The 16,775-nt window shown below is 32.4% G+C and overlaps 1 protein-coding gene across 8 annotated transcripts in view; it reads left to right on the top strand.

Annotated features, from left to right (window-relative positions):
- Positions 1–16,775, top strand: part of SH3GLB1 (SH3 domain containing GRB2 like, endophilin B1) — a 40,311-nt gene that overhangs the window by 12,742 nt on the left and 10,794 nt on the right. The window contains exons 3-9 of one of the 8 annotated variants that reach the window (XM_039255733.1): positions 2,078–2,206; positions 4,308–4,441; positions 5,786–5,878; positions 9,389–9,475; positions 11,077–11,100; positions 15,199–15,288; positions 15,668–15,771. In XM_039255733.1, coding sequence (XP_039111664.1) covers positions 2,078–2,206; positions 4,308–4,441; positions 5,786–5,878; positions 9,389–9,475; positions 11,077–11,100; positions 15,199–15,288; positions 15,668–15,771 — 661 coding nt within the window. The remainder of the gene's footprint in view (positions 1–2,077; positions 2,207–4,307; positions 4,442–5,785; positions 5,879–9,388; positions 9,476–11,076; positions 11,101–15,198; positions 15,289–15,667; positions 15,772–16,775) is intronic. The other 7 variants (XM_039255737.1, XM_039255734.1, XM_039255738.1 and 4 more) reach the window with 7 other exon arrangements.

Here is a 16,775-nt window from a genome sequence, read left to right as displayed (position 1 = left end):
GCACTACACAAAGTGTTAGTGATTTTGTACATTTTATTTATTTTTTTAATGTTTATTTTTGAGAGAGAGATAAACAGAGTGTGAGCAGGGGAGGAGCAGAGGGAAAGAGAGAGAGAAGAATTAGAAGCAGGCTCCAGGCTCTGAGCTGTCTATACAGAGCCTGACGCGGGGCTCGAACTCACAGTCTGCAAGACCATGACCTGAGCTGAAGTTGGATGCTTACCTGACTGAGCCACCCAAGCGCCCCCAAAATTTTGTACTATTGTGGTGACTTTCTGAAATAGGCCTTTTATACTTTGAATCCTGTTGTCTTTGAACACTATGTGGTATTTCTTATTTAAGGCTACTTAAATTATATACCACGGCACCTTAAAAAAGTAGTAGGCATTTTTCTTTTAGTTCCTTGCCCTGTCCAGAGCTTCTCACATAAGTAGTCTGTTCTATATTTTTTTCTGAATGGCAGACAAACTCATACACACCTGAGAAACGGGAGTTTCATCAGCATAAAGTTACAGTGGCTTATATAGTACAATTTTACATTAGTGTTTTAAATCTGAAGTAGTAAACAAAATTGAGTTTTTTGTTTGCACTCTGATTATAAAGTTATATAGATTAGGAGTGGTCAGGCCCAAACTTCATTTTCCTCTAAACTCTGTTATTTTTGGGGTACAGTTTTCCAGAACCTATATTTTCCAGAAATACATATTTCATTATAGCAGTGTTGCCCACATATTTTTTTAAGATTGTATTATGATCTATTAATGTCCTAATGAAATTAACATTTAGTTTAAATATACCAAATGTTTTATTAACTGAATGAAATCAACCTAAGGTTCAACTTTGAACTTTTGACCAAATAGGTAGAAATGCAACAAAGCTAAGAAGCCTTCTCACAGTCAGAAAATGAAATTCTGAAATGCAGTTAACATTTTTTTAAATGGTTATGTTTTGGACTCACTCATTATAGTTTTAACTAATTTAAAGGTTTTAAAAGTCCTTAAAAACTTCTGATCCTGCTCCAAAGTCTACCACAAAAGCAAGTATTTTTCCAGCAGCCTATTTTATGTATTATAATTAATGCTTGTGGTGGCTCCTGAAGTGTTTCTTTTACTTGTTCGGTTCATTTTTTAAGTTTTCAGTGTACTGTGTGAAGCTTCCACTTGTGGAGGGATTACCTGAGGAGCTTAGAAGGAACCTATTTATTTTAGCTTCTCTTTGGATTATAATTTTGATTCTTAGTTTATCATTTTTTCTTGAAACTGACTTTTTCTCATTTGTCTCTAAAATACCTCACTATTGGGTGGCAGTGTAAGTGTGAATATCTCTTACATTACGCTGAGTCTTAATATTCAGATTTTACTGATTTTTTTCCTCTCCATGTATACTAGCCTTCCATTTTTGCTTTTAACCTATTTTGTATCTTAAGCCTCTTGTTAATATTAAGGTGCATACATGCTGAGAGATACATCTTGTACTTTAAACAAAATTAAATACAATTAAGCCAGGAGATCATATTGCTAATCTCTGTCTTTGACTGTCCTATGCCTGGATTGTTCTATTCCTTAAATTCCCATACCTATATTTAGATTCTAGGAAGGAGAGAGAGCATGTGAGCAAGCAAAAGCATGAAAAGGGTATTGGAAGTATGTGACTCTCTAGTTCTTATAGGTACCTTATATCTACATTTTCATAGCTAGAAATCCCTGGTTTTGAAATTGAAATGAATGTGTTCAAAGTTAAAACTTAGGCTGTGTATGAATGGGACAAAGGCAACTTCATTAGATACTAAGTGAATAACCAACTCTCTTAAAATCTCAGAGAATATTCGTAATAGTCTTACTTTAAGTTAATATTTTTGTGCCAAAACATTTTATCAGATTTCTAAAGTAAAAGTTTCTTAGAGCTGTGTAATACTGTAACATAAAAATTAAAAATTCTCTCCTAAGACATGTACTTAGAAGCATGCCAACTTCATGTTTATTTTACAGAATGATAAATGGCTCAGAGAGGGAAAAACACAGTCTTATAAGTAGTTTTGCTTTTTTGAAATCATTGAAAGTTTAAACCTTTCTCCTAGATGCCAGGATAGAAGAATTTGTTTATGAGAAACTGGATAGAAAAGCTCCAAGTCGTATAAACAACCCAGAACTTTTGGGACAATATATGATTGATGCAGGGACTGAGTTTGGCCCAGGAACAGCTTATGGTAAGCAAAGGGTAAAAAGATCTACCAAGTTAATAACTTTACTTTTAGATTTTTACTACTTTGAGACATCATTAACAGTTACCTAATTTTCGTAGAATCGATTTTAACTTCAAATTTTTTATGTCTAAATTTTTGGATAAAGTGAGAAATACAGGTAGCCAGTAAATATGTACAGTTCAGTGTAATATATTTAAGTATATAATATAATGTGAATTCACATTAATCTTTTTAGATCTGAAAAGTTAAATGAATTCTTCACTGGTACTCCCATTGAATCTTGCAACCTCTGATACATTACTTCTTGTGATACATTGTAAATTTGATTACATATGTCTCCTCTAGATTTTTTTAAAGCTTTCTTGAGAGCTTATTTATTTTTATATTAAAATGCCTGGCACATAGTGTTTGAACACATCACTAGTGCTTTCATTACACAATGATGTTGGTACCACAAAAATGTTGACAATGGTAATCTCTGGATGTTTGGATTATGTTTATTTTATTCATGTAATTCAAGTTTTCTGTAATCATGCTTTCAGTTGTGCCAGCTTTGTTAGTTACTGTACTGACTTTTTAAATATATAACTCTGAAGCTCAAATCTAATTTTCTCAGAATATAAGGCTATTTAAGATTTCTATAACTTCTTTTCCTATTGTTCATGACTAAAAATGCTCTTTATTAAGACTTCTGCAAGAAATTGGTCTTTATGTGGGTATGAAATGGTAGGTAAATGGTTTTCTTCATATATTACTGATTTATAAAATAGTTCCTAAATTCTGAAACACAATGAACTTGAAGTTTTAGTAGTTACCTTATGTCAGAAGGAAGTATCCTAAATACTATATAATGAATGGCATTAATCCATTGAGTGGATGTTAGATATGCAACTGAAACTTTCACATTGTGGTCTTCAAATGTACTTCTTTCAGAAGTCTAAATATGCTTAAAATTTTTATAGTTTTATTTCTAAATATTAACTATTTTAGAAAATTTTTACACAAACATTTTTTTGTGCCTTTTTGTGTCAGATGCAATTAGATGCTGGGGGTGGGGGGTGGTCATAAAGGTACATAAAGGGCACCGAGCCCTTATCTTCATCAAGCTGAAGGCCCAGTGGGGCATAAACATTCAAAAGGCTTATAAATTTTTTCCTTTTTTAATCCACTGTTTAGTCTGTTTTCACCTATAATAATTCTGTTATTGACTCTACCCTGATTATTGGAATTGGGCTTTGTGAATCTATTTACTAGTAATTGATAGTAGCTAACAATTGAGTATTTCAGGCATTGGGCTTAACATTACACAACATATATATTCAATAAATCTTCACTTATATCCTACTTACAGTATAATTATCTCCATTTTGAAGACAAGGAAACTGAGTCTTAGGTTACATAATTCATCCATAATCCTACAGCTAATAATTCAAATGGAGATCTGTATCCAGACATGGAGATCTTAACTACTGTGTTGTATTATCGTCCTCGCCAATCAGATCTAATCTCATCCTAACATGGAGGAATTAAGATCCACAGAATTAAAACTTATTAGGGGTAGACTTGGGAGTATAACCTTGGTCTTGTGAGTTCCCTTTCTTTTGCTCTATTTTCCACTCTACTTGTCCTCTTTAAACATTAAGGTATATGTGTTGCAAAACATGGATTTTTCTTTTAACTTAAGATACAAATTTATACTATTATTTAAAGATACTTGAAGCCCATGCATAAATATAGAAACAGAAGACAAATTTTGACTTATGAAAATATTTTAAGCATTATGCTTTTCTAAACATCTCTGCTGTTTGAGCTATGACCATAAACACTAATTTTTAGCATATTTATTCTCTTGTGTTCCATTGGTTGAATTGGTACAATTAACTATGGTATGATAAGGACTTCACCTTTGTCATTTTTATTCAGATATTTATCATCTTAAATTTATCTTTAAAATGAAACTAGCTACAGTTAATTCTATTTTATTTTTACTTAAGTAAAGAAATGATGGCTAACTTTAAAGCAGAACAAATTGCTGATTTTATTTTCTGACATTACCAGAAAATGGTAAAAAATAAAAAACAAATAACATTTTTTTCCTTTGCAGGTAATGCCCTTATTAAATGTGGAGAAACACAAAAACGAATTGGAACAGCAGACAGAGAACTGATTCAAACATCAGCCTTAAATTTTCTCACTCCTTTAAGAAACTTTATAGAAGGAGATTACAAAACAATTGCTGTGAGTTGGAAAATGTTCCCTATTTTTAGTAAAATATTTAGATATATAATTCCGGTTTTTAATGAATATTTTGCCCTCTTGATCATGTAGATGTATCAGATTAGAAAATTTAAATAGCCTAGCCAGATGCATATCTAGCAGAAAACAAAACTGACCAACATAAAAGACTATTGATGATATGTACTCTATGTTTGTGTCCCTGTAGTGTTATTGAGATTACTTTGCATTGATTCTTGTTCATTACCAGTACTAAGTTCCTGGAATTATAAAAATATGGTATAGAATATCATGATAGTATAGCCATGTAACTATTCATTTAAACTGGGAGCCAAAAATGTAATTTCTAGAAGCTTATATTTCTGGTTGTTTGACTTCCTATTTTTTTGCATCCCTGGAAGCCTCTTATCTTCTCTTCATACAGCTGTGTTTTATTGCCAAAGAAGTAAATATCACCTTGCCAAGCCTAATATTATTTTTTGTTTGTTATTTACAGTGATGGAGAATGGAGATCTAGGTGGATTTTTTTCCTAAGATTTTTGCAAGATTATTCTTTATTGTAAATAATATTTTAAACTTTAATTTGCTGCTTTCTTATTACAAATTATTACAGAAACTCAGTATGTTTACACTGAATTTGTTTCTGGGTAAAAAGTATTTCACCTGAGACAAAAGAAAAGCTACCAAGTTAAAATATGATTTAAAAGATTAGATTGTCAATAGGATGAAATTTAATATATGAAATCTGAAATTCCATTTTGGAGTAGTAGAACTGTATTCACTGCTATTCACTATTCATTAAGTGAAGCTGCCTAGTTCTTACAGTAGATCACTTAAGATATCAGAAAACTTTGCCCTAGGCTCGTATCTCCTTTATCATAGGCATTTCCTAGATAATCTGTGTGAAACAGTTTCTCAACCTGGACAATACTAACTTTCTGAGTCAAATAAGTCTTTGTTGTGGGAGCCATACTGCATTGTAGGATATTTAGCAGCATCCTGGCTTCTACCCAATAACACACCCCCACCCCCAGTTGTGACAACCAAAAAGATAGAGTGAAACATTACCTGGGGAGCGAAACCACAAAATATTAAAATTAAGACTCCTTTGTTTCTGCCATCACCCGCCATCTTTCCCAGATTTTTCAAGCATCTAGAATGTCTCCATTATTTTAAAATTGAAAACCATAGGAAAAAGGAGTCAAGTGTCACTTCATAGCCAATTTTGTAATTATAGATCTTTAGCAGATGATTCATATATTTAATGGAGAATAATCCTTTAAATGTGTATGCTTTTTAATGGATTTTAGCATCATTAGCCTTTTTTTTTTTTTTCCATATTTATAGAAAGAAAGGAAACTATTACAAAATAAGAGACTGGATTTGGATGCTGCGAAAACCAGACTAAAAAAGGCAAAAGCTGCAGAAACTAGAGCTTCAGTAAGTAGTATTTTTTAATAGAAAAACATTCTAGGTTGATAACTTTAAAATTTGTAAAATGTTTTACTCCTATACCATGCAAGCTATGGTCAGTTTTTAAGACTAGAATATGACTTCTTGTGTTTTTAAACAAATCAGAGCTTAATGCATCCAAATCAGTGCAAAATAGTCATATCAACAGGCAGTATTATTTCAGCAATATATCTGTTGCTAAAAAATAAAAATGTGAGAGCTCCTAAAGCTGTATCATGTTCTTTAAATATCATCTGTGATGTTAGAAAATACACTTTTGGAGATAGGTTTATTGTATTTGAATTAGAAAAAATAGTAATAGGAGAATGAATCAAATTTGAGATTGCTTGTGTGTGACTTAAAAACTAAACTTGACTCCCTTTCCACATGTGAGTCAAACTGACTAAAGGAGTTGTCACCAAGAATTCCAAAACCATTCAAACAGTGACAGCATGGACTCCCAGATGACTGTTTTGCAGGGGAGGAAACCCATTTGGATACATAAGTTCTTGTATATTTTCCTTAAAATCAACCTCAGATTAGTCTTTTTAAATACAGTGGATATATATTAAATGTAACAATGTAATTATTTACATATATACATATATTTATAACTATATTAAGAGGTTTTACTTATAAGCTTATTTAATCTAGTATGTATACTGTTTATATTTCCATTCCAAAGATTGAAGACCTTAATCAGATTTGAGATTTAAGCCTTTAAGATAGTACAGTATAAACAAGTCTGAATTTATTAGAAGAGCATAACAAAATAATTCTTAACATGTACTAAGGGATATGTTTTGTTAAGAAGCATGACGCTCCCCCTGCCTTCTGATCCCAACTCACTCCCGTTGTCCTCATCAAGAACCCTTGCCTTAAGGAACATCCACCACAGTGCTGGTGAAAGTTGACTGTGGCGCTCTTGTTTTGGGAAAGAAGAGGTTGAGACTTGCTTTACAGTGAAATTTAAAACTGGTAAAATTGGTTTTGGGTTGTTATGTCTTATAAAATTTCCCCCAAACCTTATATGAGCAGAATAATTTTTTTCTAGAAATATTTTTTCTAGACAGCTTCCCTATGGAAGAAACTGTATCAGTTACTGCTGGGGAGCTGTCTTTGACAAGACATTGAATCCAAATTCACTGGCTCTTTCACCTCAGAATTTATTATGATGTCATCATCAAGAACACCCTAACTTCCCAAAATGGGCTTTTTGCAGAATAAGAACTTTAAAATTGAACATTGTAGGTGACAAGAGACTCCAAATTAGGATTATTTTCTAGTTGCTAATAATAGATTTATGTGGTAAAGTATAAATTGATTTTTTAAGATACTGATTTCATAATCAGGAAAAAAAAAGTATTAAGATAAATAAGGATTATTTGGAAATAAGTATTTGAACCAAAATAAAATCTCTTTATTCAAAATGCCTATATGTGCCCAATAATGATTGTGGAATGAGAAGAATACCATTGTCAAGTCTCAGTACAAAACTTTCTTTAACAAGCACTATTACAGGATAATGACTATGTCTACCTTTGTACCTGAAAAAGTTCCAGAAAACTCAGATTTGACACTGTAAAGGTCCTTTGCTTATTCTAAATTATTTTACCATTTCTATTAAAGTTTGTAAGAACTAAATATAATAGTAGACAAACTTTGAGAGGTGTTTGCTTTTGATATATCCAGAAAAGATCTTGACAATTTTTCTTTGCTGAGTATTGTTGAGGGCAGAATTTTTTCCATGAGAATCTACATTTAAAATAAAAATGAAAGAGTATACAAATGACTTGCTTGAACAACTTTATTTTTAACAACTTTTCTATAATTTATATATTGCGTAAAACAAATTTACTATAGCCAAATATTTAAAATGTTAGTCCAAAGAAAAATTCCCATTTCCTGATTTTAGTTGTGTTTTTTTCCCCTAGATAACCAACTCGTTTTTCTTCAAACTTTATAGCAGTAAGTCTGAAATACTTTAGAAAGGAAAAGTCCTCTTAGTTTGTTACTACATAAAACCTTGAGGCATGCCTATATTTTGTGATCTCTGGTGGTATTTATTTTCTGTATTTCTCTTCTGTTTACTTGAAGAATATAAAAAAATAGAAACCACTAGAAATTTGTGTTTGCTTTTTTTTCCTTCTTTGACACATTTCTTCATTCCTAGTTGGCAGCTTGAAGAGGTTACTCTAATCTCAGAATTTCTTTGATTTCACTTTATAAATTTCCATATATTGTTTTCTGAGTAGTTATTTCTCTGCAAATAAGGTTTGGGACCTGTGTACATCAGGACTTTTTTTTTTTTTTTTTTTTAACTCATTTACTGGCTTCTTGTGACCTCTTTTTCAATTCTGTATTTATCAAATGCTTATTTTGTACAATATGTTTTGCTGAGGAGTTCAGAGATAAATAATGCAAAATTTCTGCTGCCCTCAGTTCACAATCTAGGACACTAGATTGAACTTTCTGATGATGTTAGCCCTATCAATAAAATACTTATTCCTGTATCCAGTATTGCTACTTTACTAACTTTTATTTTATTAGTTAGCATGTTGAAGTAATGCAGCATCTAAAGCATTTCTCAAAAATATACCAGTTGAGCAGAAAGAAAACCTACTTGAATGTTTCACAATGAACAAAAACACAGTTTTGAAAATACTATAAAACTTCTGTCATAAGAAGCAAAGACAAAATTTCTACATTTAAAATTATAAGGCACTGACATTCATTAACCTAGCTTTATTTAGTCCTGTATAAGTTTTTTAAAATTATTTTAGACTTCTGCTAATGGGAAGAAAAATTCATCTGGTTTCAAAGCTAATATTTAGAGACTTAGACCTTTCTTTTAGGTATACAAATACAGAATATACATCTTCAGATAACACAGATTTATGAATGTCCCTCTGCCTGCTTAAGCATTTATTTCCACAGATGTCTAAATCTTTAATCTGTAAACTGAGCACCATCATATTACTTTAACCTTAATGTACACATATGAGAATTTAAAGCTTATTGAAAATATAAGGATTGACATACCTTTCATATTTCCTTAGGGTATGCCAAGACCTGGCTGAGGCTGATTGAAAAGAAAATGTGGTTAAAGGCATCATATATTCATAAAATAGAAATGATCTTTGAATAGGAAAAATGTGGGTAGGCAGAAGGGCTTTCATAGGTGAAAATTTAATAAAAATTGTAGGTAACTGTGGCAGTTTTTAAAGTGACATTTTCCTTAAATGATTCTAATTTAAAATCAAGCGTCAACCCTGTTTTTTGTCTTTAAAAATTTGTATCTTCTGGAAAATTTTGAATAGGCACCACTATGTGACATTCCATAGAGCAATATAGTTTATTGTGGGTTTTTTTTTATTAAATAGGAAACCATTTTTTCGGCTCTCTTAATACTTGTTTGTCCTTTATTGTGAAGAAGTAATTTGTTTCACTGTGTTCATTGGTATAATGTGTTCTTTGTCTCTTACCTATGCACTTAAGCAACTAAACTCAGCTCGCCTTGAAGGAGATAACATTATGGTAAATTTCTCTTACATGCTCAACTTCCTGCATGTAAAATGGCTGAAGGTTTGTTGGCCTACTGTGTTTTCTACATCTTAAATAAAGTGCCTTCTCTTGCTATTATCTGCATGTAAAAGTCTAAAGTAGTTGAAGCCATGAATTCATTAGTCCGGCAAAAATCACAGGGAATACTAGCTGAAGTAATACTGGAACGAAGAAAAGAAATTGTATTCTAATTGCCAAATATTATTATCTATGCCAAATTCAGATTTTAGAATATGAATTTATATATAAATATATAGTGCCTTTTATACTTAGTAACTAAGACACTAATTTGGCTGACACTTTGCGTTTTTATTTTTAACAAAAAAAATTAACAATTTACTTACAGAAAGGTGTAAGCTATACAGATTTACTTTGTTTCTCCGTATCTTTGATGTTTACCTTAACTTTCACTGAAACTCGACAATGAATTTCTTCAGTTTCAGACCAAGACACCCACCTCCCCCTGATAGTTTAAGGTATTTTTGTAATAGCAAGGCCCATTCCCCTTCCAGTGCTAATTTACTTAAGAATATTGCAGGATATTAATAGCCTTAGGCACGAATTGGGAATGAGGATTGTTCTATATATGTTCTATGTATGTTGAGCTTGATTTGAGGACATTTTTGAGATATAAGTAATTTTTAATTTTTAACAAAATAGAAATTCATAAAATTTGAATATATCCCCAAAACTGATAAACATTAGCCAATAAAGATTTATAGATATAGTGTTCAGCATGATACTCCTAGATAAATTACTTCCATAGAAGTGGCATGGAATCTATAGTACAGCTTATAATAAATTCACAGTCAGTTGTTTTTATTCCATTAGCATTGAGCTGATGGAGAGATAATATATGTAGAGAATATTTAAAATGCATTTTTGTTGTTTTAAACTACTATGATTATTGAAGCCCTGGCTACATCAGGGCTCTCCTTACATAGCAAGAGAATGCATTCATTTATTTCCATTGTCCTATCTGTAGGTGAATGAAAAGTGTGAGACTATTTCAGTCATTGGTAATCATGTATAAATCATAGGTTTTTTAAATTTTAGGTAAAAGTATCCTAAACAATTAGCAAGTCTATGTTCCATTTGTTAGGCATTTATTTTACTACTGATGTCACCGACTTTTAGTAAGATGTGTTTAACTCTGATAATTTTAAACTCATTATTTCTCTTTTTTTGTGCCCCACCAGTGGCTATATCAGTGTTCACTGTCTGTTTATCCTTGCTTCATTTTAGTTTCCTAAAATTTGAGAATTTTAGACCTAAGTGAGAAATTAGAAATTGTTTAGTCCAAACCTCTCATTTTACAGATTAGAAAACTACAACTAAGAGGGGCTGAATAGCCCCAGTTTGAGAAAACTATTATTCTTATTAATTTATAAAATTAGAATAAGATTCAAAAATTAATAGTATTGATACATATGAAGGCATACTTTCACAGTATATTAAACTATACTGATTTACTTACTATTGTGTTAATGTGATTCTGGAAAAGGAGAGTATGCCCTTTGAATTTAAAATAATTACATTTTTCTAAACTAAGTTGTAAAAAATGTTAAATTCCAACTTTCTTTCATTCTGTATATTTTTCTCTAATTTTTAATGCTGGCTAGATTTGGGCAGAGGAAGTGACAAAAGTAAGTAAATTATTAAACTACAGAATTATGAAACGAGAATTTAATTGTCATTCATTCAGTAAATATTTCTTGGACAGTAGCCATAGGGTCAGTGACCATCTTTGTTACTTATAAAATCTAAAAATTATTCTAGAAAGCTCAGATTTCTTTGGCTGGTAGTAGCTCCACAGAGCAATAGAACAGTACTACAGAGATGTACTTTGCATACACTCTGATAAATACTAGATACGTGCTACATTAAGTAGTAATATTTACAGTGCTTGCCAGGAGACAGTTTAAATACTTGGTTTACTTACGTGACAATTATGTAAAATATACTTTACACCATGACTTGTATATTCATAGATTGAATGTATCATATGTCACACAATTTCCTAGCTAACTGAAGCTTGTTCCTCCACCAGAGCTAAGTCTTCTATCACTTTAGTTGAAAATAGTTGTAAAATAGTATTTTACTGCTCCATGAAATAAATACAGGATAGCATATATTTAATTTTATTTACAGTTTTTAGAGCTATTATTATGAATGTACATTATTGTACTGTATAACAATTAGATCTGTTGTTTGTTTTTGAAGTTGTTGTCTACTCCCTCAGTGCTGGACTGTCACTTAGAAGTGGTCCATATGACTGCTATTAGTAGTCCCTCTTTCTGTACTTCCATTTTTCATTTTTATCTAGGTTGGGAAATAAAATAAGCAAGAATTTAAGGAATAAAATTATGACTTTAGTGCAGATTTGTTTCAAATGCTATTTAAAGTCTTCAGAGGCATTTTTTAATTTACTCCTCATGTTCAGGCCTACCAAAATTTGACCTCCAGACGAGGACAGTGCTGGGGATGGAGGGCAGGTGATCATTGTGCCCCCTGACCATTTTTTTTCTTTCAAATTTTAACTTTTTATTTTTGACTCTGTAGGAATGCTGACTATACAGTCTGTTCCCTGCATAAGTTATGGGGTTTTTTACTCTCTGAATTGGAAATCCAGTATGAAATGCTTGATTCTACTCTCATCCCCCATTGTGGAATCCATTTGTCAACTTAGTTATGGTTCTGTCTTGGCCTCTGGCTATTCCTGAACCTCTAGCATGAAAAGAGGGCAGAATAACATGGAAGAAAATATAAGTCAAACAATAAAACCAAGATCTCTTCCAGTCTGGTTAGCACCAAAAAAAGTCTGATTCTGCAGTCTCTGTAAGTTTGGGAAACGTGATTATATATAACTGGAAGAAAGTCAGGAAGCAAATATTTACTGTGTGTGTATGTGTAAAACTTAAGAAAATTATACCAAGATGGATTTAGAGAGATTTTTTTTCTTCCATACTCACTTCTTTCATTTTTATCATTTAAAAAATACATAATTTTAAAACTTCGTATTCTTCAAATGTTTTACGATTTAAGCCTATAGAAAAAATACCACTGAACAAAATTTCACAGCAAATGCCTCAAAAGCATGACCAAAATTTCTAGCTTAGAGTTACCCATCCCTGATATCACAGATCAAGAAATTCTTGCCCTTTTCCAAAGTTACATCCTAAAAGAATTCTTGCTTCCTAACCCAAGTTGCACTGTCATATGCTCTGGCAGGAAAGGTCTTTTCTATAGAACTCTATGTCTTAATTGTAAAATTAGTCAGGGAATGAGGTCTTATGGAAGACAGAATAAAAACCCTTTAAATTCACTGTCTTTCTTTAAACGCTTTTTATCTATCTTTTTAATATGGATCATTCTATCTTTTTAATATGGATCATTCCTAAGAAAATTGCCTATGCCAAACCTGTTTCAGGTACTCAGCCTTTCAGATTAATTATTATCATCTTAATATTTGTCAGAGGTAGAGATGGTTTAGGACATTTGACTGCAGCTACCCCAGGCATACACTGAAACTTGTTCAAGAAATGGGATTCATTTCCTTCCTGTCATTTATCTTTCCTAAATACAAAATCTAAATTGTTCAAGGAATGACTTCCTAGGCTTTGTAACATGGTGCCTTTCTTCATAATTAAGTACTTAAATTTTGCTTAAACATGGAAGACTGATCTCTTATCCTTTGTGAGATCATCTTATAACTTTTTTAAATTCAGTTTTCTTAACTAAAAACACTTCCATTTCATACTCAGACTTCCCAGTTACTTACTCTATTATCTAGCCCACTTGCTTATACCTTGTGTAGAAATATTGCCATTTAGTAGGCTTTTCTGCCATTTCTTCTTAAAGCATTAAATCAAATTGTACTTTCACTAGTCTTGTTTACTTCTGAATTTCATTTATTTTGGGTTTATTATTGTAACTTCTGTTAAAACCTTTTTGTATCCAACCAAGCAAAAGAGTAAATAATGCAAGTGTAACTCTGAAGTGATCAGTTTTCCTTAACACTTTACTTAGAAAGAACACTGATACTTTTCTTCTCCTAGGACTGTTTTCTGCTTCATACCAGCCTCTAGATGAAACTTGTAACTTCAGCTCTGTTATGAAAGCACTATGCATTCTAGTTTCAGTCAAGTAAAATTTAATTTTCACTCTTGAATTATTGAATAATTCAAACTTATTTCCATAAATCCAATCTAGTGGTCACTTCTTAGTCACCTCTGCCAGGTCTGTTGCCAATGGGATGAAAATGATTACAGCAACTGATTATCTGTTTTGCTTCCTTGTTGACTGGTTCACTAGTTTAATAATTACCACCAAAGGCTGATGGAGAGAGAGAGATGGGATGGATAAGGAAATAGTTTAGACCTAGTTGTTATACTTACTACAGTCTTAGAAATATTACTTGGATGGGTGGGGGAACTATTTATCCTGGAGAGGTAGTAGAACATTATCAGTATTAATGGTATTATCACCAATCATGATTCCCAGTGTGGGATAAGCTAACTATTTTGAGTGAGCTGTGAGATTTTATTTTTCTCCTCCTCACTTAATACCAGCCAACTCTGACTAAAATCTTAAGATGTTTTTTATGGAGTATTTACTTTTTTTAGGTAATATTGATTTTTTAGTGAACTATTTTGTCCCAGCACTGAACCTATATCAGAGGATTGAAGCTAGTAGTAGTGGCATGGTATTATATACACCTCTTTCCAACCCAGAAGTCAATGACTTCACCTTGGCAGCTTGAAATGAGCTGTGGTTGGGGTATTTATTACCATGAAAATCAGCACATTAGAACTCTCCCCACCAGCCCCAGCCAGTTTACCGGCACACGACTGATTAAAGGTCACCCATAACTTGCAGAAAATACAAGATGTATTATCTACATCTTGTAGATAATAGTGATTCTTAAGCCATATTGTATGCAAAGTTTGAAAAGAAAACTAAAAAGAAATTCACCCCTCATGCAAAAAGAGTCCTTAGAAAGAACCTAAGAACTATATGCCTAGAAACAATATGTTTAGTAACTAAGCATAAGAGGTTAAAATCTGGGGCACCTGGGTGGCTCAGTCAGTTAAGTGTCTAACTTCAGCTCAGCTCATGATCTCTTGAGTTTCAGGTCATAAGGTCATGAGTTCGAGTCTCACGTCAGTCTGCGCTCTCAGCTCAGAGCCTGCTTCTGCTCCTCTGCCTCCCTCCCTCTGTGCCCCATCCTCCCTCGTGTGTTCTCTCTCAAAAATAAACATTAAAAAAAAAAAGTTAAAATCTTATGACTTCGCTCTTAAGTTTTTTCATTTGAGATTAAAGGCAATCTTTAACTTCAAAGTAAATTAACTATAGTAATAATTGAGAATTTTTTCAAATATTATACATATAAATTAGTATTTTTAAGATTTTATAAAATGTTATGACATTTTATATTGACATGACAAAACATATGACAATACTGTCCCATAGTAGTGTTTCTAGGCTTTTATGTGTATATCATGAAGCTATGACATTAATAGATTCTTTTGAGTCCAAGTGCCGGTAAGGACTACATTCTATCTAGATTGAGTAATATAGAAAAGCTGAGGTGTAGAGATCAGGACCTGTTTAAAGTCAAAGCAGAATGAGAGAATTGCCAGCTCATCATTTGGGGTTTACTTGGAAGATTTTTAAACTATCTAAACAAATGTACATAAGTCAGACTAAGTCATCAAAATTCTAAAACTATGTTCCAATTTAAGTCTGAACAGGAATTGAGAATAACCCAAAGTGAATTTGATCGTCAAGCAGAGATTACGAGACTTCTGTTAGAGGGAATCAGCAGTACGCACGTGAGTCTTCATTAACTGGAAATTTATTTGAAGATTTTGATGGTCCTAAGGCACTTTGAGGGGGAAAAACTGAACTTCTTTTTCAGCCACTTATCAAGGAAATTTAAATTGTGGTACTTTCCAAATATATGGAGAAATATTTTAAATTTTTGTTATACCTATCACCTAGTTCTCTCACTCATCACATCCATTTGTTGGTCTTTACTGGCTACACAGTTTGTTCTTACACTGTTGACCGAGGTCAGTCTCGGTAAGCCTTGTCATAGAATGCTAGTTACTGGTGTTTCTCCATGAGTATATGTTGTTTTGTTGACCCTTGGAATTTAACACTTTGAAGTAGACTAGAGAGCTGAGAAATAACTGTAACGTTCCTTTACAGGCCCATCATCTCCGCTGTCTGAATGACTTTGTGGAAGCCCAGATGACCTACTATGCACAATGTTACCAGTACATGTTAGACCTCCAGAAACAACTGGGAAGGTGGTAATATCCTTTTCACACATGAAACTCCTGATAAGAGAATAAATTCAGATTTTTGCATGTGAACTTATGATAGAGGTGCAGATTCAAAGAATTAAAGGCTTTTGTTGGCTTACTTGAAATCAGATTTTTTAAGGGAATTAATTGTCAGACTTGTGAGGTAACAAAAACATTTTGAACTCTCCTGGCACCCAAAAGTGTTTGAAGTTCACTTTTCTCTGGAATACCTTTGGTTTAATTAAGGAAGATTAACTAGTTACATTGACACTTATTTGCCATTAGGGATCAGCTAATTTATACTTATTCATTACTCGTTTATTGCTTATAAAAAGGGTTTTAGAATAGTCTGTAACCTCAAGCCCATTGATGTTATTATTAAAAACTATATTTTAATATACTTTAAAGCAAAACAATAGCCGAGTCATTCATTTATCACATATTTATTGAACACCTGTCATATACCAAGCACTGTTCTATTCTCTAGGATTATATCAGCAAACAGAACAGGCAAAATTGCATACCCTTATGGAGCTCATTTTTAGATGACACTAGAAATAAAATGATGTATAAGACAAATATGGTCTCTATGAGATCTAGATAGAAATACCTAGGTATTTAAATCTAGCTAGAAATAAACGCCATTGGTGGACAGGCCAGGTGGCAAGTGGAAAGGTGGAAGTGCAGGTTCCTGCAAGGGACATCTAACTGTGACTCAAGTGGGCCTGTAAAGTAAGTTATAGTAAGGAGTTTGGGATTTATATAGCAAGAAGTCATTGAAGCAGGGAGTGCATCAAATATGTAATATTTGATGGAGAAGTATCAAGAGAGGTTATTTTAAGGAATAAGGTTTTTTTTTGTGGTTTTCTTTTTTGTTTGTTTTTTTTTTTAGTCACTTCGATATTCTTTTCTGCATAATCCTTTAAAACTAGACCAGGAGTTGGGGCGCCTGGGTGGCTTAGTCGGTTAAGCGTCCGACTTTCTCTTAGGTCATGATCTCGCGGTTCATG

Source organism: Hyaena hyaena, unplaced genomic scaffold (assembly GCF_003009895.1).
Source record: "Hyaena hyaena isolate Hyena2069 unplaced genomic scaffold, ASM300989v1 scaffold_544, whole genome shotgun sequence".
Lineage (NCBI taxonomy): Eukaryota > Metazoa > Chordata > Mammalia > Carnivora > Hyaenidae > Hyaena > Hyaena hyaena.
This window is presented reverse-complemented; position numbering and strand designations above follow the sequence as displayed.